This window comes from Brassica napus, chromosome C1, assembly GCF_020379485.1.
Source record: "Brassica napus cultivar Da-Ae chromosome C1, Da-Ae, whole genome shotgun sequence".
Taxonomy (NCBI): Eukaryota; Viridiplantae; Streptophyta; class Magnoliopsida; order Brassicales; family Brassicaceae; genus Brassica; species Brassica napus.
The window spans coordinates 46927225-46950684 of record NC_063444.1 but is presented as its reverse complement, the minus strand read 5'-3'; the positions used below and the strand labels follow the sequence as shown (position 1 = coordinate 46950684).

At 43.2% G+C, this 23460-nt stretch overlaps 2 protein-coding genes and 1 long non-coding RNA gene across 3 annotated transcripts; all 3 read left to right on the top strand.

The window, feature by feature from the left end:
- The first annotated feature begins 2946 nt into the window (after positions 1–2946).
- LOC125580314 lies at positions 2947–4760 on the top strand. The gene is made up of 2 exons (XR_007318079.1): positions 2947–4434; positions 4512–4760. It is a non-coding gene; the product is annotated as an uncharacterized LOC125580314 (long non-coding RNA).
- A 2493-nt stretch (positions 4761–7253) lies between these two features.
- Positions 7254–8339, top strand: LOC106454019. Its single transcript, XM_013896203.3, has one exon. The coding sequence runs from the start codon at positions 7254–7256 to the stop codon at positions 8337–8339; it is 1086 nt and encodes a 361-aa protein (XP_013751657.3).
- Positions 8340–19278: 10939 nt separating this feature from the next.
- Positions 19279–21399, top strand: LOC125575500. Its single transcript, XM_048744051.1, has 2 exons — positions 19279–20723; positions 20833–21399. Exons 1-2 carry the CDS (start codon positions 19812–19814, stop codon positions 21397–21399), a joined length of 1479 nt encoding a protein of 492 aa, XP_048600008.1. The 5' UTR covers positions 19279–19811.
- Positions 21400–23460: the final 2061 nt, after the last annotated feature.

Below are 23460 nucleotides of genomic sequence, written 5' to 3'. Positions count from 1 at the left end.
CATCATGTTTGGACCAGGATGGCCAATCCGGTCGTGCCATAAAGTGTATATTTTCGCAGGCTTTTAGCCTCTATCATACTGATCTATGCATAGTCTAGGTCAGTAGAGAATGCATGTATAGTCTTTAGGACTTATTATGGCCTTGGGCGATTTTATACATATATCTGAAGGAACTCTTTGTTTCCTTCGCCCATTGTTTCAATATGGAAACCATTCATTCTTATATCTTTAAAACTCAATAGGCTGCTCTTGCTCTTAGAGCTGGGTGAATATAAGGCATCACTGATTTCTAGATGCATACCCTTAGGCAATAATATATTAGCCTAGCCATAGTCTTCTTTCAGACTGGCGATACCTGCTTTAGTACTTATATTGGTGTTTTTCAGTGTACTCATATAGAAAAATCATTCATTCATTTAATCTAAGCAGACAATGTAATAGAAATAAATTCAAGGAGATAAAAATCAGAGAAAGCATACAAGCAAAGCAATCACACAAGTTTGATGTCGAAATCAGATTATCAACTTGATTGTTTTAGGCAATAATAAGTCTCATATTCCATAAGATCATCTTGATCATGTTCGAAATTATTTTCACCATCTTTATAGACCAAGTGGGTTTCATGATTCTTTCCTTTCAGACTCTCTTTGGGAGTCCTTCATATCTTAGCCCAATGGTTCCCCATTCCACATCTATGGCACACTGATTTGGCCGAGCTTTGTGGTTTAAAGGATATACCACGGCCACTGCCTTGAGCACGGCTCAAATTGGGTTGATACCCACGGCCTCTGCCATAGTGATTCCCACGGCCAAATGTGTTATAGTGGCCATGGCCACGTCCTTTCCACCCTCCACAGCTATGGCCGCGTGGTCTATCAATCTGGACGTAGTTACCTTTTTTTTTCTTCTTATGCGGCCTTATTGGTATCAGGTAATGGGGTTAATCCAGGAGGTCTCAATTCACTGTTTCTCATTAGTAATCCATTATTTTTCCCAGCTAGCAATAGACTCATCCACGGACTTATAGTCCTAGATTCTGGGATTCTTCTAATCAAATAGGGCATTTGGTAATAACACCGTTCTTTGGTGATCATATCTCGATTTTTTAACTTTGTCCAAAGGTCTAGAGGATTCTCTATAGTCAGATACTGATCTTTGAGACTCTTAATAAGATGATGGCTAATAATTAATATTGCCCTGTATCAATCTTTCTCATTTGGCATTATCGCCTTTTGTGATTCATTCACCAAGTCCTTTGACTTTAGGATAAACTCAGTATTCAGTGCCCATTTCAAATAATTATCTCCTGAGAGATTTAGGGCAGCAAAATCCAAGTTGATTTTCGACATCTCAAATCATATATCAATCAATTTTAGATCTCATAAAATATTTAAAATACGGCCATAAACAAGACATGCTATCAAGTCAATACATTTCTAATAAGCAAACAAGCCACACGGCCAAATGTGATATAATGCAATAAGGCCACACGGCCAAAGTGATATATGATGCATAATAAGTCAAACAGATTTATCAAGCAAGGGTATCGACCAAACAAGCAATTTCTATATGTTTTCATGCGGCCATATGGTTATAATGCAAACCTAGCATACTGATTCTATATGTACAGGAGTGGAATTATGGAACCTCAATTTAAAACAATCAAATCATGCAGGGGTTATTAAAATCAGATCATGCGCATAACATAAACATGTTGGTCAGGATGATATATGATGCAAACTGGCCACACGGCCAAGTAGATATGATGCACTCATTCTTAGCAATCGAATTCTATATGTGCAAGGGTAATATTAAAACATTCAATCAAGGTTTAGCAATTAATCAATCAGTTTCATGTATGAGATTTAGCTAGACTAACAATCAGATTCAATTAGGTTTTATCAAGATTAGCATTTGGATCAATAATCAAAAAATAATCAAACGGATTCAAGCATTACACAATTTAGGGTTTCGATACAAAAATAGGTTTTCAATCATGAAAAACCAAAACAATCAATTTCAAGGCTGATTCTATCAATTTTATTAATCAGTTTCAAGGCTGATGTTTATCAGTTTCAAGGCTGATATTAACAAGATGGAATCAAGCAATCTGATTTTAGGAATACACAAATTAGGGTTTAGGGTTTCAATTCGAAATTAGGGTTTTATCAATCAATCAGCTTCTAATAAATAATCTTAAACCTCAGGATAGTTGATTATATCATGAAACTATCAACCTATTATAATATGAAACCTCAAAACATTCAATTCGGATTATGCAATACACGGATTCTATTTTAGGGTTTATCAATTCGAATTAGGGTTTATATTATAACTGATTCTAATATGCAATATTAAACCTCAAATCATTCAATCAGGTTATAAAAACTATCAATCCTAACTCACACGGATTTAAACCTCAAAGAAACATTCAATCAATCAAATAAAACAATCCATGCACACGTAATTTAGAGTTTACAGATTTTTAGGGTTTCACTTTGAACATTAGTTCATTCGATTCTGGGTTCTTAGAGTTTAGGTATACCTTAAACCTTTGATGGGTTGAATGGACCACCAAGAGAATGAGCTCACGTGGACTGGTACAAACTGGAACCTTACGCGGACTGGTCCAAACTATTTCCTTGCAGTCCGCGAGCTGAGATCGGGTACAAGTTGAGATCGAAAGTGATTAGGGTTTATCGATAGAGAGAGAGAGAGAGAGAGAGAGAGAGAGAGAGAGAGAGAGAGAGAGAGAGAGAGAGAGAGAGAGAGAGAGAGAGAGAGAGAGAGAGAGAGAGAGAGAGATAGAGAGAGAGATAGAGAGAGAGATAGAGAGAGAGAGAGAGAGAGATCTCTCTCTCTCGAGATAGAGAGAGCTTCTCGAGATCTCTCCTCTCTCTCTCTCTCTCTCTCTCTCTAGAGATCTCTCTAGAGAGAGATGGAGATTCAGATAGAGATCGAAAACTTAGCTTAGGTTGAGCTGATCGGGATCGTTGGTACGTGAGCTGGTACTTGCATTCAAAGAACTCGTAGATCTGGAACAGTTTGATCACGGATTGGAACAGGCTGATCGTACAATCTGGAATAGTTGAGGTGTACTGAAACTTGTAGAGATCCGTCCACAGATCGATCTTGTTGAGATCAGTGGTCGAATACAGATCAGGGTCATGATCAAAGAGAGGTGATCGATAGAGATTAGTGTTTTAGCAATGGAGAGAGATTTAGGGTTTATGGTCGATATTTTAGCTTAGGGTTTTAGAGATCAATCGTGCTGATAACGTGTTGTGAAAGTAATGGAAAAGTCTATCTTTATTCATAACATAGAGGTTCCTTATATAGGAGATTAGACCGTCACAAATAAATGGAAAGAGTACAAATCATAATCCAATTAGGAAAAGAAAAACATAAAGACATAAGAAAAATGAAAAGCTGGCCGACTCTCTCTTTCTTAGGCCGCTGATGGTATAATCTTTTGGTTATGAGCCATTCACGATCTGGTTCATAATATCTTACACATTTTCAGTATTTGTTAAGCTACGAGAGCTAGTTAATTATTCCAGAACTATATTCATTACAAAGAACTAACTTTTTCAAAAATTCATCCCATTTTCCTTTAACTTTTGCCATTTCTCATACCAATTGTTTCAGAAATTCAGATCGCATCATACGTCTAGAAAAGATGGTGTATGTCCAATTAGTTGATTCGCTTGATTCAACCGACCCAGAAAGTTCTCTGCCGATACCCGATTTGATGTTTGCCCCCTATGAAGAATCAGTCATCGTCCGCCTCCACCACGTGTTCCTGAAGGTTGTCGCCTCAGCCTTCAATGTCGTGTGCCCATAAACCTCCGCCTCCACCGCCGTCATCGTTGTACTTCGATAAATCTTTGTCTCGCCGTGTTCTGAAAGACTCCGCCAGAGCCACCGCGCTCCGTTTAGCTGCCTACACCATCTTCGCTCTTTTAAAGCTTCAGCTCTTTCAAAAGGAGATCATATGTCGTTCTCTTTCTCAAGATCTCTGTTGTAGATCTTGAAGATTTGTCTCATCCTAAGACCAACATGGAATGAGATGGTCCAACGAAACTGATTTATTTGACAATGAGACGGACATGGAATCCAATTTCTCGCGCCATAGTTAGTTCCCGAAGGTGGTTTTGGATTTGCTTCATGATAAGTCCTCTAACAGTTTGCTCCGGATCGAGATCATGGGTGGGCCTTCGTTTTATAGGTATGATGGTGAAGGCTGTACGAGGTACAAACTTACTGAAACATTTAAAGTTTCCTTCTTTTCTAGTAGCAAGATCTGTTCTTTTCTTCCCTTAGTAACATCTGAGACACCAGTTTGATATTCTTTTATGTACCTTATGATCAGCTATTGTGTTTGCTCTGCAGAAAAATAATATATCTAGCCCAACCAATTCGGATGAGTGGATGGTTAGTTTTACCGATCTTATCCCTTAAGGTTTATCATTAACTAAATTGTGCTGTTCGTACTTAAAACATGTTTCAAGGTTTATTAAGCCTGAGTGGGAGGAATAAGCACGAAAGAGATGATTCTTATGGACCTTGATTTCTTATACAAACTATGGTTTGGCTTTAACGTGAAGCCACTTTGGGGTTGCAACAACCCTATCTTGCTCCGTAGTGATTATTACAAGTGATGTTCTGACTAAATGGTTCAATATTTATTTCTGGGGTTGATGTAATACTTACTTTTACTTTATATTTCAGTTAACAAAATGATATCGCTGGCTATTGTATGTAAGATCCAGAATAACTATGTAATATCCTGTTATAAAATTCATGCATAAACATTACTCCATATATTCTAATGACGCAATATGGCTTCATGAGGTAGCAATCAGTATGATACATGGCTATCATATTTATTATAAGAAAACTATCGTTGAAACCGATAAATTATTTTATTTTGTGGTTATACTTTGTAATAATCGGCTAACCAATCAAGTATGATTTTGTATCACTAATCCCAACAACTCTTCAATCTAGTTAATTCCAATCATGAAAATGTTTGTCAAAACTTTAGATGTATTTGCTGGCTATCATCTGGATGAACAATATCATATCCGGTAATAAACTTGTACAAAACTACATTTACTAAAATAGGTAAAACCAATAATATTAGAATTTATGATTGAATTTGTAGTTCCGGATTAAACCAATAATATGGGAATTTGCACTATATAGCTATAAAAAGAAAAATAATTAGATAAGCCCTAAATCATAAACTCTAAATTCTATACTCTAAATCCTAAATCCTAAATCCTACATCATAAATCATAAATCCTAAACTCTAAACCATAAATAATAAATAATAAACCATAACCCAAACCCTAAAATTATAACTTTAAACCATAAACTCTAAATCATTGATCTAGGGTTTAGGGTTTAAGATTTAGGGTTTAGAGTTTTGGGTTTAGGGTTTATAATTTAGAGTTTAGGAGTTGGCTTTTATGGTTTAAAATTTATGGTTTAGAGTTTAAGGTTTAGGATTTAGGGTTTAAAGTTTTGGGCTTAGGATTTAGGGTTTTGAGTTTAGAGTTTAGTGTTTAGAATTTAAGGTTTACGATTTACGGTTTGGATTATGATTTAGAGTTTTGAGTTTAGAATTTAAAACTTATGGTTTAGAGTATAGAATTTAGAGTTTATGATTTAGGGTTTCGGGTTTTGCTGACATCATTAACGTCGTCAATATTGTTTTTTTCCGGTTAGTTTTTTTTTTAGTTTTAATATATATTTTTTAGCTAATCTTACGTGACACTTTGATTGGTTATTAGATATGAAGTGAATTTAACTATTTACCACAGGGTAAATCCAAGTATTGTTCTTTTTAATATATGTAGTGTTGTGATATCATTAGGATCGGTTAGTACTAGATATATATGAATATCTCGTTAGAGAATAAATGAACCTTATAAATATATCTGGCTACAAAATAACTTATCCGTTTATATATCTCATCTAAACTTTGCACATAGGACTTCAGAACTATTATATCTAGATTACATTTTTAATATCCGGCAAAAAGTTATACATACATATAACTTTTAAAATTAACTCGCCCTGAATCTATTATACATTATCCAATTACCCGTATGCATTCAAAGTACATATACAATAAACCATTTTTTTGTCTATCAACATGAAAAATAAGATTATCTATGTATTATTTGTTTATAATGTGCTTTCATAAATGTTATTGTAGCTAGTGTTTTTTACACAGGCTCAACTGAAGACTTGATCCATGATTTATTGATGTATAGCATTTTAATTACTTGATCCATGATTTATTGATGTATAGCATCCTATGGGTCTCTCTGAGGACTGTCGTTGCCCTTCAAAGTCCTGCTAATCGTCTCGTGGCTTCGATTACTCCTTCTCGTTCCTCAGGACATGATACCTCATGACGCAGTGTGTTGGTCCCCGTTGTTCAAACCGTCAGCGAGGGGACGACCTTAGCGTTAGAGCAAGCCCGGACCGCTTTCTTCGAGATCTCTGATTCCTCGGCTGCTGACCAAGAGGACGGCCAGGATGGGAAATCGAACAAGGATGAGGGCGATGAAGGGGCTGACAAGGGCCAAGGTGAAGAAGCAGATAATTCCCAGGCCAACCCTCCTGACGATCTACTTAGGGTTCGTGAGAGCGAGACAACTCCTCATGTTGTAGTCGACTGACGAGGAACAGCCTAAGAACCGGCGACGAGTGGAAGTAGTTCTATCTCGAACTGACGACTCCTCGGATGACGAAATCCCGCAAATAGCACCCGATTTGCGCGACAAATTAAAAAGACAAGCAGGCTCTGAGGATCTACGTGCCTTGCTAAAACGAAAAACCATGAGGGTATCAGTGAGCAAGACGGATCTCAGGACAACCCTCAACGAGACAAGGCGAAGAAAGTTGCCTGCACCGTAGTCGCTCCAAGCCTCCAACCTCAAATCACTGATTTACGGGAGCAGATCAATTCTAAAGCTGAAGACCTAAGAGTCAAGCTTAGTCAGTTTAAAAGGCACAACTTACGACGATGTCTCGAAAAGACGGAGCAATGTCCCAGCACGGCCCCTCAAGCAGAAAGTAACATCGGTGACCTGCGGGTACAACTGGAATTGATGAAGGCTACGCGTACCTCGCATCTAAACGTAATAATGGGCGGCTCACCCCCGGGGGGGGGGGGGAGGGATTCGGTACGAGCCGTAAAAGATTATAGACGACAAGCCGACACTCGCGGCATCAGCATGCCGCATAATGATCCACTCCTCGTTAATATTGGTATTGGCGAATGCCAGGTCACGAAGGCCCTCATTGATACTGGTAGCTATGTCGACCTTATCTTTAGGGATACGCTCGACAAGATGGGAATCGATTTATGCGACATGAAGCCTTCATCACGAACTCTTACCGGGTTCAACGGTTCCTCGGAGCAAATAATCGGGATAATACGTCTCCCAGTCTACGCAGGGGATACAACCCGAACTGTTAAGTTCTCCGTCATTCGGGCAAAAGCGCCTTACAACGCTATCCTCGGCACCCCATGTTTGCATTCAATGAAAGCCGTTCCCTCGACTTATCATCAATGTGTCAAGTTTCCAGGAAAGGACGGAACAACACAGACAATCCGTGGAGACCAACGGGCCGCTAGGGAGCTCAGACAATCCGCGCAACAGTCAGTTTCTCTTGTCAACTCAGTTGCCAAACCAATCCATAAGATCTACCCTCAGAAGGAGGAAATCCGGGAAGTCCCCATTAATGAAGCCGGCCCGTCAAAGGCTGTACGCGTCGGCGCCTATCTCTCCGACGAGATGCAGTCACAAGTCATCTCCTTCCTCAAAGCAAACGCTTCCACTTTTGCATGGGCAACTTTTAATATGAAAGGAGTAGACCGCGCAGTCACGTCTCACGAGTTGAACGTTGATCCGACGTTCAAACCCATCCGACAGAAGAGATGGAAGCTCGGACCTGAACGATCCAAAGCCGTAAATGAGCAGGTCGACAGGCTGCTCGACGCAGGTTTCATTGCCGAAGTACGGTACCCAGAATGGCTAGCCAACCCTGTCGTAGTGAAGAAAAAGAACAGGAAATGGCGCATCGGTGTTGACTTCGCCGATTTAAACAAAGCTTGCCCGAAGGACAGCTACCCTCTCCCACACATCGATCGTCTAGTAGAATCGACAGCCGACAATGAACTCCTCTCCTTCATGGACGCCTTCTCAGGGTACAACCAAATTATGATGCACGCTGATGATCGCGAGAAAACAACATTCATAACAGATAGGGGAACGTATTGCTACAAAGTCATGTCTTCCGGTCTAAAGAACGCATGAGCGACCTACCAGCGTTTGGTCAACAGAATGTTCGCCGATAAACTTGGCAACACTATGGAAGTTTACATCGACGACATGCTGGTCAAATCACTTCGCGCCGAAGACCATCTCTATCATTTGCAAGACTGCTTCAAGACGCTGAACGAGTACGGAATGAAGCTCAACCCGGCGAAATGCACCTCCGGCGTCACATCAGGAGAATTCCTAGGTTATATCGTCACCCAGCGAGGCATCGAAGCAAACCCGAAACAGATAACGGCGATCCTTGACCTTCCTAGGCCGAAGAACACTCGCGAAGTCCAGCGTTTAACAGGAAGTATTGCGGTAGTCAACAGGTTCATCTCGAGATCTACGGATAAATGCCTCCCCTTCTACGAACTCCTGCGAGGAAATAAAAGATTTATCTGGGATGAAAAATGCGAAGAAGCATTCAATCAGCTCAAGCATTATCTCACAACACCTCCGGTTCTGTCGAAGCCCGAGGTTGGCGACACCCTATCCCTATACATCGCCGTCACTTCCTCGGCGGTCAGTAGTGTCCTCATACAAGAAGACCGTGGCGAACAGAAGCCCATTTTCTACATCAGCAAATGCATGACCGAACCAGAAACGCGATACCTAACCTTACTTCCAGTCGCACACTATCGAGGTACTCTCCAACCAACCCCTTAGGACGGTGATGCAAAACACCAACCAATCAGGGAGATTAACTAAATGGGCAGTGGAACTAAGCGAGCACGACACCGTGTACAAGAATCGTACCGCAGCTAAATCGGAAGTCCTTGCTGATTTCCTGATTGAGTTAACACTGGAGCTCGAACAAGACCTTGTGCTACCAAGCCTAAATTGGATACTACACGTAGATGGGTCATCTACGAACAAAAGTTTGGGGGCAGGCGTACAGTTACAGTCGCCTACAGGCGAGCTAATCCGACAGTCGTTCAGTTTTGATTTTGCCGCGTCCAACAACGAAGCCGAATACGAGTCCCTCATCGCAGGCCTCCATCTCGCTAAAGCAGTCAAAGCCAAACGAAACAGCACGTATTGTGACTCCCAGCTCGTGGTAAGCCAATTTCACGGTGAATACGACGTTAGGATGGATGCCTATCTAAAGCTCGTCAAAGACCTCACACAAGATTTTGAGTTCTTTGAACTCACGAAAGTCCCTCGCGGAGAGAACATATGCCCGGACGCCCTCGCTGCCCTCTGAAGCAAGCTCCACGACCAAGTGAAGAGGACAATTCCAATACACATGATCGAGAAACCAAGCATCAGTTCAACAAATGAGCAGCTAGCCATCACAGCGTCCGTCACCGACGCAATTCATATCGACGAAGCAGAACCTTGCGCAACAGAAGGACAGGTAGATGACTGGCGAATGGAGTTCATCGCTTACTTAGCCGATGGTAAATTACCTACTTAGAAGTGGGAAGCAAGACGACTCAAGCGATGCAGTGCACACTACGTCGTCATGGACGGAGAACTCCATCGATGGACTGTAACAAAGGTACTCCTTAAATGCATTTCCGGAGACGAAACAAGACTCGTTATGGCCGAAACGCATGAAGGAGCAGCAGATAATCACTCAGGAGGACGAGCTCTCGCATTGAAGGTGAAGAATATCGGTTTCTACTGGCCGACCATGAACGCAGATTGTGAATCCTACGTCAAGAAATGTGACAAGTGCCAGCGACACACCTCGACCATCCACAGTCCGACGGAATTTCTCCATACCTTGACGGCACCTTACCCTTTCATGCGATGGGGAATGAATATTATCGGACCAATGCCGAGCTCTCGACAGAAGAGGTTCATCCTGGTCCTAACATATTACTTCACTAAGTGGGTGGAAGCAGAAGCCTACGCTAGCATCACTGATAAGGAGGTGCAGAAGTTCATCTGGAAAAACATCATCTGCAGGCACGGACTCCCCTACGAGATAATCACAAACAACGGATCCCAGTTTATCTCGCATAACTTCAAAGAGTTCTGCGACAGGTGGAGAATTCGACTCAACATGTCCACACCGAGAAACCCGCTGAGTAACGGTCAAGCCGAGTCCACTAACAAGACAATCATCGACGTCCTCAAAAAGCGACTCGACTTGAAGAAGGGTTGTTGGAACGACGAACTAGATGGAGTCCTATGGTCGCATAGAACAACTCCGCGTAGAGCAACGAAACGAGGTACCGAAAGCTAGTGAATGACTCACGGTCACGTTCACTCGTCTAATAAAAAAAAAACCCGAGTAAATGCGCTTTCCCAGCCACTTTTACTCGAAAAACAAAGAACTACGAATGGCTTGATCCTCCACAAAGGGGGTACGTAGTCAGCCTTAACCAGTCCAGCTGTAACAAAAAAAACAAACTTCTCCCTCGAGAAGTCGCACAATCAATGCGATGCCCACACGAGCTCGCCCTGGCATCTCGAACGAACGTACTGGCATTCACACCCCACTATCGAGAATGTCCTGATCAGACACATACTCGTGGGAACCTGGTCATATCACAGCATTAGCTGATATGTACAAAATGATGACTCCTATCCATTTCATAATTTATTAAGTAAGGTTTGGCCGACCAAATGCTTAGAAGTTACTTTGGAATCTGATTAGGAACCATCACCATTTAAAAATCTTGTGGTCTTAAGTTACCCGCCTTTGACCCGTATCTAGTTGACGCACGGATAACGGCACCAACGAGCGAAAGAACTTAACAACTAACGACCAGGCAACATACGGCCGCAAGTCCGTTAAATTGGCAATCAACACGAAATAACGTCAAAAACGACGATACCATTGTTTCGGTACAGCGTGAATCACATGCTCTACATCACCGCTTTCGGTCAATATTTACTAAGTGCCCTAAAAAGTCTATACTCTCTCACGACCCTTTGAGAACTCAAACAGCAATTCTACTATTTGTTGAGTACTTGGAATCTGAGGAAGTAAGATAAATAGAGCAGAATTCATAGTCTTCAAAGCAAACAAAAGACCACTCTGAGTCAAGTCAAATTACAAAAGGAAAGAGAGAGTTTAAAATTCGAGAAGGACGAAGAAGTCACTCCTCTGCATATTCAGCCAGCTCCTACGCAGCAACGTCATCACCGACGGACGGTCTTGGAGGGTCCACACTCGCCGAATGATCTGCGCATTCGTCTTCGACGTGAGGAGTCGTCTCACTCTCACGAACCCTATGTAGATCGTCAAGAGGGTTGTCCTGGGAATCATCTGCTTCTTCACCTTGGCCCTTGTCAGCCCCTTCATCGCCCTCATCCTTGTTCGATTCCCCATCCTGGCCGTCCTCTTGGTCAGCAGCCGAGGAATCAGAGATCTCGAAGACAGCGGTCCGGGCCTGCTCTAACGCCAAGGTCGTCCCCTCGCTGACGGTTTGAACAACGGGGATCAGCACACTGCCTCCTGAGGTATCATGTCCCGAGGAACAAGAAGGAGTAATCGAAGCCTCGAGACGATTAGCAGGACTTTGAAGGGCAACAGCAGTCCTCAGATCGATCATATGCGCATTGGATCTGTGCCGGTCGAGACCCATGAAGGCTCGCATATCGACAAACTGCGAGACGAGCCTAAGCGAAGACAGAGCCAAGTCGTCCTCAGGAATCTCGCCGGTGTTTAGCTTCACAAATTCCCTCTCAAACTGCTCCTCTTGGGCAGCAAACATGTCAATGGTCTCTTGAGGGATGTCGCGGCCACTAGCTTTCAAAGCTTCAAGGAACTTCTTAGTTCTGAGTGCCTGACTCTGCAGCATCCACGCTGTGTCGAACGGCGCGTAACGAGCCCACCAGTCGGGGAGGTTCCCAAAGTGCTTATTGTACTTTGCAACCTCTCGGTTTCGACCCTCGCCCTCTCCTTCGTGACCTCGTAGATTCGCGAGTCCCTGAGTCTATCTAAATCTTTCTTATGTTTCGCGGCTTTGACTCCCATCTCCTCCATGAGACTTGACTTTCAGAGCTCCAGGGCTTTGATAGTGGAACGAGCGATGGAAAGCTCGTCCTCAGCTGCGTCAGCTCGCTTCTTCTGAGCCTTTCTCTGAGCAACTGCTCGATCCCTTTTTTCGGTCGCTGAGAAAGAGATATGATGATCAACCTCGACTTGTGGGGGCCACTTCTGCGCAGTGATGGCTTGTCATCTATAATCTTTTACGGCTCGTACCGAATCCCCGCCCGGGGGTGAGCCGCCCATTATTACGTTGAGATGCGAGGTATGCGTAGCCTTCATCAATTCCAGTTGTATCCGCAGGTCGCCGATGTTACTTTCTGCTTAAGGGGCCGTGCTGGGACATTGTTCCGTCTTTTCGAGACGTCGTCGTAAGTTGCGCCTTTTAGACTGACTAAGCTTGACTCGTAGGTCTTCAGCTTTAGAATTGATCTGCTCCCGTAAATCAGTGATTTGAGGTTGCAGGCAACTTTCTTCTCCTTTGTCTCGTTGAGGGTTGTCCTGAGATCCGTCTTGCTCACTGATACCCTCGCGGTTTTTTCGTTTTAGCAAGGCACGTAGATCCTCAGAGCCTGCTTGTCTTTTTAATTTGTCGCGCAAATCGGGTGCTATTGGCGGGATTTCATCATCCGAGGAGTCGTCAGTTCGAGATAGAACTACTTCCACTCGTCGCCGGTTCTTTGGTCGTTCCTCGTCAGTCGACTCTTCTTCGAGATTGAGGTTGTTCACTTGGGCTTTCTCAGGGCTAGCTCGTTCTTCGTTCCGAGGAGCCTTGGCTTGAGATTTCTGAGCTTTTTTCTCCTTGTTTTTGCTCCAGCTTTTATTGCTTCTCGGCTTCGGTGTGGGAGATTCTATCTCGATTTTACCACTTTCGGCTGACCTGAGGAAATGTCCGTAGAGAACTTTACAGTCCTTCGTATCGTGTGATTTGACTTCGTGATACGAACACCATTTGTATGCTTCGGCACCGCTCGAGCTCGCTGGCTCGGGGGAACTAGATGTCTTCTGTGCGGTGTCTCGATCCCAATGATTCCATACCTTGTCTCGCACGATGACTGCAGAGGCCAGGGACTCTTCGTCATCCACCACGTTCATGTAACCCTTATTCTGGTTGGATTTTCCGCCGTTAGAGTGTTGTCGTGGTTCCTGACGAGTGTCGTTCGTTCGGGCGGGTGTTTGTTTTCCTGCCGCTTCTTTCGCCGCCTTCGCTCTGGTATCTCCCCCCATTCGAATGAAGTTGTTGGATCGAGCGATAGCATCCGACACTGATCTCGTCGGGTGTCGGTAAAGGTCTACTAGGAATGGTGATTTAATATGGAGGGTGTTAATCAAGGACTCCACGGCTATGTGGTCTTGTACGTCGACTTTCGAGACAATGGACTTGAACTTTTCCATAAAATCCCTCAGGCTTTGCCCGTTAGCATGGTTGAGATTCCAGAGATCCGTGGCGGTGGCTCTCTCCGTGCTAAACAGATGTCTTCGGTACTGCGCCGTCGAGGCTTCCACGTTCGCGGTGAGAGGGGCTAAGATCTTTGCGAGCGCCGCGATTTGGTCGGTCGCTGCCTTCTGGGCTGCGTCTTGCTGTGCAAGTCGCGCCATGATGGTTTCTATGGAAGCGGGTGGTAGTGGCGTCGGAGTCACAGGAAAGGACGTCGGCGTCGCTTCAGGGGCTTCACGCTCTTCTCCAGAGGAAGAGCCATCATTGCTCGTCGCCATCTTGTCGACGTTACTTTGCTAGAGGCCTCACGGTGGGCGGCAACTGTTTGATCGGGAAACGGTACTGAACGAGGGAACGTTCGGTTTTAGATGTGGGTTAAGCAAAGACGTCTTATTGATAGTCGGAAAAGCGTTTCGTCTGTTACAAGAAAAGGGAATGCGTGAAGGGAAAAGAACCGGAGCTCGAAGATCTTTACCGGAAAGATACAATACGGCGAGATAATAAAGGTAAAACCCTAATCTAGCCGCCAAGTATGTATGAGTGATTTCGGATCCTCTTTACGTTGCACCCCTCCTCTCTTTTATAGTCGACTTGGTGTTCTCCTGTGACCGAGCTTGCATCGCCTTCGTGGGCTTTAAACTCGCTGGGCCGAGAAGTCCGCATGGCTTCGAGGAGCCATTTAGTCGGATGCGTTTAGTCGAAGCGCGAGTGAACAAAAGTACCCTCGCATTGCGCCGAGAGATCGGCGCTCCGAGCCGCTGCGCCGAGCTGTTGCTACACCTTGTATGGTCCGGGCAGTCTGTTCTTTGGGCCTTGAGGGATGGTCGAATCCATCCTCTACAGTCAGACAGAGAATAGTTGTTGTGTGAAGTGTCCATTCTGTGAGAGGTTTGCGTGTGTGGACCGTAATGTTCCTTGGCGTGAATCTATGAGCAGTGAAGAGTTTCAGATTCTTCAGGTTCAGTAAATATATCAAGATGATATCATATTGCATCGCTTGGCTAGGTATAAGAGGTGGAGACGATGTCAGCAATGTCGTGTAATGATTTTAATTGCTCAAGGCTGCAACCACATGACTTGCCCGTAAGACATACACCCATAGAACGTTTCATATCTATATATTGTTTGGCTTTGTGGTTTCTTATATCAATGTTGAGATATCTCTTTGTGTTCTTTGTATGTGTGGGCATGAGTTTTGCTACTGTTGTGGAGCAGAGTACAGTGAAAGACAACAGAGTTACACTTGTGCTTTGTGGTGGATTGTTGCAGGAAGTTTACAGAGGAAAGCAACTCCATCATCTTGTCTACAAGAGGAAGGCTAAACAAGTTGAAGACTTTAGCAATTGTGAGCAAATGATATAAGTTTCACCCTTGATCTATATGCATATGATTTAACTAATATTCAATTTTGATGATGCTGAAAGTGCCACAGACGTTTCGAGGAGTTTTGAGTCTTATTGTTACTCTTTTTGTGAGTGTAGGTCTTGTGGCTGAGGTATGGTGAGGACGTGGTATGTGTTAAAGATTCGGCCTTTCATTTTTTGGTTCATCGTTTTTAGGAGACTCGAGGGCAACGAGCTTGATGGTATGAGTTTCTCTGATAGGGTTGTTGGTGCGTGTGTGTTTTGTATGCTGAACTTGAATTATATCTTTTTTTTTGTTTTTTTTTTGTCACAAGAATAATGATATCTACTTATGATTTTTTTTTATCGTAGAACAAGGTCAACGAAAAATATGATACACTTTGCCAAATATATAATGAATATATTATATATAAGAAAATTAATGTGAAAAATATAGTCTAATTTATTTTTAAATCTCAAACCCCGCTCAAGAATGATTATCATTTCTTCCTCTTGACGGTTCTAAACTTGACTAACTATTAGAGGATAATGACATATATTTAGAGATATACTTGTTAAGATATTGATAATGATGTAATTAGTAGGATATATCCTAAAGTCCAATAGTCGGTGGAGATCTTGTACTATATATACTCTTGTAAATTCATGAATAAGATAAACTTTCCAGTAAGATTTACATGGTATCAGAGCGGAGATCTGAATAAAAATTGTTCAAAGGAGTTGAGAAAATACTCGTGATTAAAACATGGGTGATCAAGATGATAAGCAACTAGCGGTGAAACAGGAGACGATGGTGAACTCACCGTATGCTTTGTACTCATCAGATAATCCGGGCGCGGTGATCACGTCTGTGAAACTGAAAGGTGACAACTACAATGAATGGGCCATGGAGATGTTCAATGCTCTTAGGGCAAAGAAGAAAACAGGTTTCATCGATGGAACCTTACCTAAACCAGGTGACGACAGTCCAGAGTTGGAGTCGTGGTTGAGTGTAAACTCAATGATAGTGGGGTGGATCAGATCTTCCATCGAACTGAGGGTCAGATCGACAATGACTTTCATCACCGAAGCTAACAAACTTTGGGAAAACTTGAAGAAAAGATTTGAAGTTGGAAACAAAGTTCGGATTCATCAACTAATGGAGCAATTGGCGGCTTGTCGACAAAACGGAGAAGTTGTAATAGACTACTACGGTCGTCTAGCAATGATGTGGGAGGAGTTGCAGACTTACAAACCTCCACCGGCGTGTAGCTGCTGGGCTGCAGCAACGTACGAGAAAGAACGCAAAGATGAGAGGGTGCACCAGTTCATTATGGGGCTGGATGATTCTAGGTTTGGTAATGTAGTAACAGCCATAATCGAGGCCGGCGAGTTACCAGACTTGGGGAAGGTCTACGCTAAAGTGATAAGAGAGGAAGCGCGACTGAATGCAGCTAAAGCTAGAGAAGCTGTTTCCCAAGAGGCTATTGGGTTCGTGTCAAGACGAGAGGGACATTCTGAAGATAATGCTAATCGTCGAGATACTAGAGATGCTACTGGTTATGCGGCAAGAACAGAGAGCAATAGCTCTGCTTTTGGAAACAGAGCAAGGGACCGTGTGTGTACAAATTGTGGCATAGGCGACTAGGACATCCTGCTTTTGCGATTTCTTCTTCTATATTTGAGCTTTCTGGTGTTTCAAATAAAGCTTGTTCTAGTCCGTGTGACGTGTGCTTTAGAGCAAAGCAGACAAGAGATGTTTTCAGTGATAGTATTAATAAAACAAACAAGTGTTTTGAATTGATTCATGTAGACGTATGGGGACCTTACAGAGTACCTGCATCGTGTGGGGCTGTATACTTCTTAACGGTTGTTTACGACTTCTCAAGAGCGGTGTGGACTTATTTACTGCTTGCGAAGCCAGAAGTGAAGAAAGTTCTTCAGCGTTTTTATGCTTATGCTGAAATACAGTTCAAATTATCAGTGGAGAAAGTGAGAAGCGATAATGGTTCAGAGTTTATGAGCTTGAGAGAGTTCTTTCAAGACAAGGGGATTATACATCAAACAAGTTGTGTTAACACACCACAGCAAAACGGTTGTGTGGAGCGGAAGCACAGACACATCTTGAATGTGACGAGAGCGCTGCTGTTTTAAGCTAAAATGCCGGTTAAATTTTGGGGTGAGGCTATCTCTACTGCAACGCATCTTATCAATATGACGCCGTCCAAGGTGTTAAACGGAAGCTCACCATATGAGAAGTTATTTGGGACAACCCAGCGTATGAGACCCTGAGAGTGTTTGGGTCATTGTGTTACGTTCATAGAAGAGATCGAGACAAGGATAAGCTTGGGGAGAGAAGTAGGAAATGTGTTTTTGTGGGGTATCCTTTCGGGAAGAAGGCCTGGAGGGTGTTTGATCTTGAAAGTAACAAGTTCTTAGTGTCGAGGGACGTGAGCTTCATAGAAGATGTGTTCCCGTTCAGTCAAAACATTGGAAGCGGAGTTGCAGAGCCAAAGGTACTAACGGGAGGACCTGATGATGACTGGATAATAGACATGGTGGCAGAAGACAGGGGGAGTGTGACTCAGGAGAAAGAAAGAGCTGTAGCAGGAGAACCGGTAGTGGTTGCAGAAACAGGAGAACCGGTAGTAGTTACTGAGAAATAAAGTACTGATCAGAGAGCAGACTTGGACGTTGATGAGAAACAAAGTACTGATCAGGGAACAGAAGTAGCAACAGTAGCAGCGCCAGAGGAAAGTGTATAGCCTGAGATGGGGAGAGGGTGCAGACAAAAGGTTCCCTCAGTAAAACTGCAAGATTATGTCAGCTACAATGCTCAGTATTTGAAAGATAAATCTCATCACGATCTAACTGCTCCTGCGCCTGAGTCAGAGTCTTCGTCGATAGTTCCAGGTAAAACAAATGGACAAGAACCAAGGAGCTACAAAGAAGCTGTACGACAGAAGATTTGGCATGATTCAATGCAAAAGGAGATTGTGGCATTTGAAGATAACAAGACGTTCAGTATAGTTGATTTTCCACCAGGAAAGAAAGCTATTGGCAACATGTGGGTGTATAAGTATAAGTACAATGCTGACGGTACAATGGAAAGACCCAAGTCAAGACTGGTAGCTTTGGGAAACAGACAAGTGAAAGATGGAGATTTTAAGGAGACATTTGCACCTGTGGCTAAGATGACAACAGTGCGAGGACTGTTAAGAGTGGTTGCTGGTAAAGGATGGATTGTGCATCATATGGACGTGCACAATGCGTTTCTCCATGGAGATCTTAAGGAGGAGGTGCATATGAAGCTTCCTCAAGGCTTTAAAACGTTTGATCCGAACAAAGTGTGTAAGTTACATAAGGCAATTTATGGGTTGCGTCAAGCTCCGAGATGTTGGTTTTCTAAGCTAACTGACGCGCTTAAGGAATATGGATTCAAGCACTCTTATGCTGATTATTCGTTGTTCGTGTATTCAAGGAAGGGAGTCGAGCTAAGAGTACTTATATATGTGGATGATTTACTCGTGTGTGGCAATGACATGAAGGTGGTGACCAAGTTTAAGGAGTACTTGAGTACCTGCTTTCATATGAAAGATTTAGGGAAACTAAAAGATTTCCTTGGAATCGAAGTGGGACGTGGTGCAGAAGGCTTCATGTTGTCGCAGAGAAAGTATGCTTTGGACTTGATATCAGATGTCGGTTTACTTGGAGCTAAACCAGCGGTGACACCTATGGAGCAGCAACATAAATTGGGACTCGATACGAGTTCCTTTCTTGGAGATGCTGAGAAGTACATGAGATTAGTGGGGCGCTTGATTTACTTGTCGATAACGCGACCAGACATATCATATTCAGTACATATTTTGTCACAGTTTATGAAACCACGACAGGGACATTGGGAGGCTGCTCTGAGGGTGGTTAGATATCTTAAAGGGACTGCTGGACAAGGGATCATGTTGAGTTCGAATAGTGACCTGAGTTTGTCTGTTTACTGTGATTCGGATTGGTCCACATGTCCATTGACTAGAAGATCGTTGAGTGCGTATGTCACGTTGGTTGGAGACTCGCCAGTGTCATGGAAAACCAAGAAGCAAGGAGTGGTCTCTCATTCGTCGGCTGAGGCCGAGTATAGATCTATGGCGTAAGCTACAAGGGAACTCAAGTGGCTGCGACGATTGCTTGGTGACTTGGGAGAAAAACAAGACAAGCCTTCGAAAATGTTCTGTGACAGTAAGTCAGCTATCTATATAGCTGCCAATCCTGTTTTTCACGAGCGGACCAAACACATAGAGTCTGACTGCCATCAAGTTCGAGATGCAATTCAAGATGGTACGCTAGAGACAGTTCATGTCAGGACGACAGAGCAAGTGGCAGATGTGCTCACAAAAGCACTTGGAAAAGCTCAGTTTAAAGTATTGTTGTTCAAGTTGGGAGTAAAAAATTTTCATATTCCCAACTTGAGGGGGAGTATTAGAGGATAATGACATATATTTAGAGATATACTTGTTAAGATATTGATAATGATGTAATTAGTAGGATATATCTTAAAGTCCAATAGTCGGTGGAGATCTTGTATTATATATACTCTTGTAAATTCATGAATAAGATCATGCTTTCCAGTAAGATTTACACTAACCTCATCTTCTTCTCGATCTTCGTTAGGTTTTATGTGTACAGAGCTGAGATTACTGTTTCAGTAAATGTAAAACAAAAGGAAACGATGGTGATAGATAACAATGCACCGTTTTGCTCTGGGGAAAAAAGAAGGCGATAAGGGTTTTGGGAATCGATTTGTACGGCTAGGTTTTGCCGGCACCGTCTACGGGGTTCCGATGACAGACGTTGGGGTTTTGGCTTCCCAGGGAAAGGCTCCGGTCTCTCCAGGGGTGGAGATGGTTTTTTCGGTTGGTTTAGGAGGAAACAAAGGTTCGTGGGTTGGAGCTGTTCTGGGGCAGAAAATCCTGAAGAAATACGATGTCGAGGTGACGATGAAGGATGGTGTTGGATCGGTTATTGTTCCAGATGAGATCACGAAGGATGTTGCTCCCTTATGGGATGATTTCCTTGTGGGGAAGTTTCTGGATACTGCTCCTCATATAGCCAAAGTTCATGCCATTGTCAACAAAATTTGGGCTTTAAATGATAAGGAAAAGATGATTGATGTTTTTGAGGTGAACCCCACTTCGATGAAGTTCAGGATTCTTAACCAAGCGGATCGAAACAGGGTTCTTCGGAGAGGAATGTGGAATCTTGCGGGCATTCCGGTGGTTATGACTAAATGGTCGCCGGTGGCTGAAAAGGAGAAGGCTCCAGCGCAATCAATACCAATGTGGGTTCATTTGAAAATTGTTCCTTTGAGTATGTTCTCGTGGCAAGGACTTAGTTTTGTGGCAAGTCCGGTGGGCAGTCCAGTGAGGCTACATCCAGAAACAGCTCAATGTTTGAATCTGGATGTTGCTAAGATTTTTGTGAAAGCGGATCTTACGAAGGAGCTACCAGCTAAGATGAACTTCAACATACAAGGTCAAGACATTTTGGTGGAATACTCCTACCCGAGGCTGCCATCGAAGTGTCTCAAATGTGGTAAATGGGGTCACAAAACATGCCCAATTACTAGAGAAGAGCAAATAGACCTCCCTGAAGTGCAGGTAGAGAAAGAAAGTGTAAGAGTGGAAGCCAGCCGGGGGGGGGGGGGAAAAAGAAAATGCCACAATAGTGGAGTCGCATGATCTTAAACAAGTGGTGGAAGTGATGCAGATTGGTAACCTGGATGAAAAAAATAAGATTATGGAGAAAGAGATTGTAGTGGAGCAGATTGAAGTAAGCTCTGAGCAGACCACTGAAGTGTTAGTGGTGAGTGAAGAGTCGCTCCGGGAAACTGGGAAGGCAATAGAGATGCCGGAGGCTGCGGAAGTAGCTCAAGAAAACTCTATTCAAGAAAAGGAACATGAGTGGTTGGATGTCTCGCCTGGGAAATCATGTCGATCTCCTACCACAACTAACAGAGTGGGGGAGTCTGTTCAGGATTCTATCCTCACAAACTCTCGTTTTTCTGTGTTGAGCTCTGAGGAAGAGGAAGAGAGAGAGGAAGAGGAGGAGGGTGAAATAACAGAACCTGTGAAAGATTTTGAGCTGCAGACAGATGATTCTCTAAAATCTCCTGTGGGGGCTGTAGGAAAGGTTAAAGAAGGAGTTATACAACGTCAATCTCTCCCTAGAGATTCAAAAATGAAGCATAAGTTTTTGGGTGATACATCTGTTCAGAAAGCGCAGGAGGTTGGTCCCAGCGAGCTGAATAAAAAGAAATCCTGTCGTCATCAATAATGTCTGGATTCTTTTGGAATATAAGGGGATTCAATAAGTCTTCAAAACATTTGGTGGTTAAAAATTGGGTAAGGAAGTGTGGCTTTCAGTTTGGTTGTTTGATTGAAACTCGGGTGAAAGAAAATAAAGCTAAGAGGATACTAGATACGATTTTTCCGAACTGGTCTTATATCACTAACTACGATCATCATCGTTTGGGGAGAATTTGGATAGTATGGAGTCCGTTGGTGACAGTCACTCCATGTTTCCAGAGCGCTCAGATGATTACTTGTTCAATTCTATTGGAGGAGATGGCAGAGGAGATTTTCTGCTCATTTGTCTACGGTTTCAACCTGGAGGAGGAGAGGAAAGAACTCTGGAGAGACATAAAGGCTCACCATGACTCTCCTCTTATTCAAAAGTCGCCTTGGATAATCTTTGGAGATTTTAACGAGATCTTGAATGGTGTGGAGCATTCGGATCACAACGGTACTTACGATTCTCTAGGTATGAGGGATTTCCAAGAAGTAATTACGCCTCTCTCATGGACATGTCTTATCAGGGCCCGAGGTTTACGTGGTGTAATAAAAGAGATAATGGTGTTATCTGTAAGAAGCTAGATCGTACTTTGATGAATGAAGACTGGTTAAGGATGTTTCCTCAATCTTATTGTGTTTTCGAGGCAGGTGGGTGCTCGGACCACCAAAGATGTAGGATATTGATTCAAACTGAGGTGTTGAAACCAAGGAAGCCGTTCAAGTTTATAAACGCGGTTGCGGATATGCCAGAGTTCCTTCCGTTGGTAAATGATTTCTGGTCGGGAACGGAGCCCTTGTTCAACTCTACATCTGCTATATTCAGATTATCATAGAAGTTAAAGGCACTAAAACCAGCACTAAAGCAGCTGAGTAAGGAGAAAGTGGGTGATATCTCAAAAAAGACAAAAGTCGCTTACTCAAAGCTATGTGAGTGTCAAACCAAGACCCTCGTCGATCCTACCCAGCTCAATATGATGGCTGAATCAGAAGCGTTGGAGAGATGGGTTTTTCTCGCTAAGCTGGAAGAGAGAGTGCTAAGTCAAAAGGCTAAGATTTTTTGGTTGGGAGTGGGTGATGGAAACAACAAGAATTTCCAGAGGGCGGCCAAAGTCCGGGAGGTCCGCAACTCAATCAGAGAGATTAAAAGAGCTGATGGCTCTATTGCAGATAATCAAGAAGACATCAAGAAAGAAGCAGTGGATTATTTCTGCAACTTTCTTAACCACACCCCTCCTGATTACAGTGGTGTAAGTAGTGATGAGCTCAAATCTCTCTTGGACTTTGCTTGCGCTGAAGAAGATAAGAATATGCTAATCCGAGAGGTTTCTGCTGAAGAGATCAGAAAGGTTATCTTTGCAATGGCAGCGGATAAATCTCCTGGTCCGGATGGTTACTCCAGTGAGTTCTTCAAAGCCACTTGGGCTATCACTGGTAGGGATTTCGTCAATGCAGTGCAGTCTTTCTTTGATAAAGGTTTCCTTCCAAAAGGGATCAACTCCACGATATTGGCGCTCATTCCCAAGAAAGATGATGCCATATCTATGAAGGATTACAGACCCATTTCGTGCTGCAACGTGATCTATAAGGTCATCTCCAAAATCTTGGCTAATCGCTTGAAATGACTGCTTCCGGAGTTCATATCTTCGAACCAGTCGGCGTTTGTCAAAGATAGGCTCCTTATGGAGAATGTTTTATTGGCTTCGGAGCTTGTAAAAAAACTATCACAAGGATACAGTGTCAGCTAGGTGTGCGGTCAAAATAGACATCTCCAAGGCTTTCAACTCTGTTCAGTGGCCCTTTCTACTCTCAGTCCTTTCAGCGATTAACCTTCCGGAGAGATTTATCTTGTGGACCAAAAAGTGTATCGAGCTTGCCTCTTTCTCTATTCAGATAAATGGAGAGCTAGCAGGGTATTTGAACAGCAAGAGAGGGCTCAGGCAGGGATGTTCTCTTTCGCCGTATCTATTTGTGATTTGTATGCAAGTGCTGTCTAAACTTCTCGACAAAGCAGCAAAGCAGAAGCGTATCGGTTATCATCCTTACT

Coding starts and splice junctions, on each gene's coding strand:
- LOC106454019 (XM_013896203.3), top strand. CDS start 7,254: ATGCCGCATAATGATCCACTCCTCGTTAATATTGGTATTGGCGAATGC.
- LOC125575500 (XM_048744051.1), top strand. CDS start 19,812: ATGCACCGTTTTGCTCTGGGGAAAAAAGAAGGCGATAAGGGTTTTGGG. Junction 20,724..20,832: donor TAGACCTCCCTGAAGTGCAG/GTAGAGAAAGAA, acceptor GAAGTGATGCAG/ATTGGTAACCTGGATGAAAA.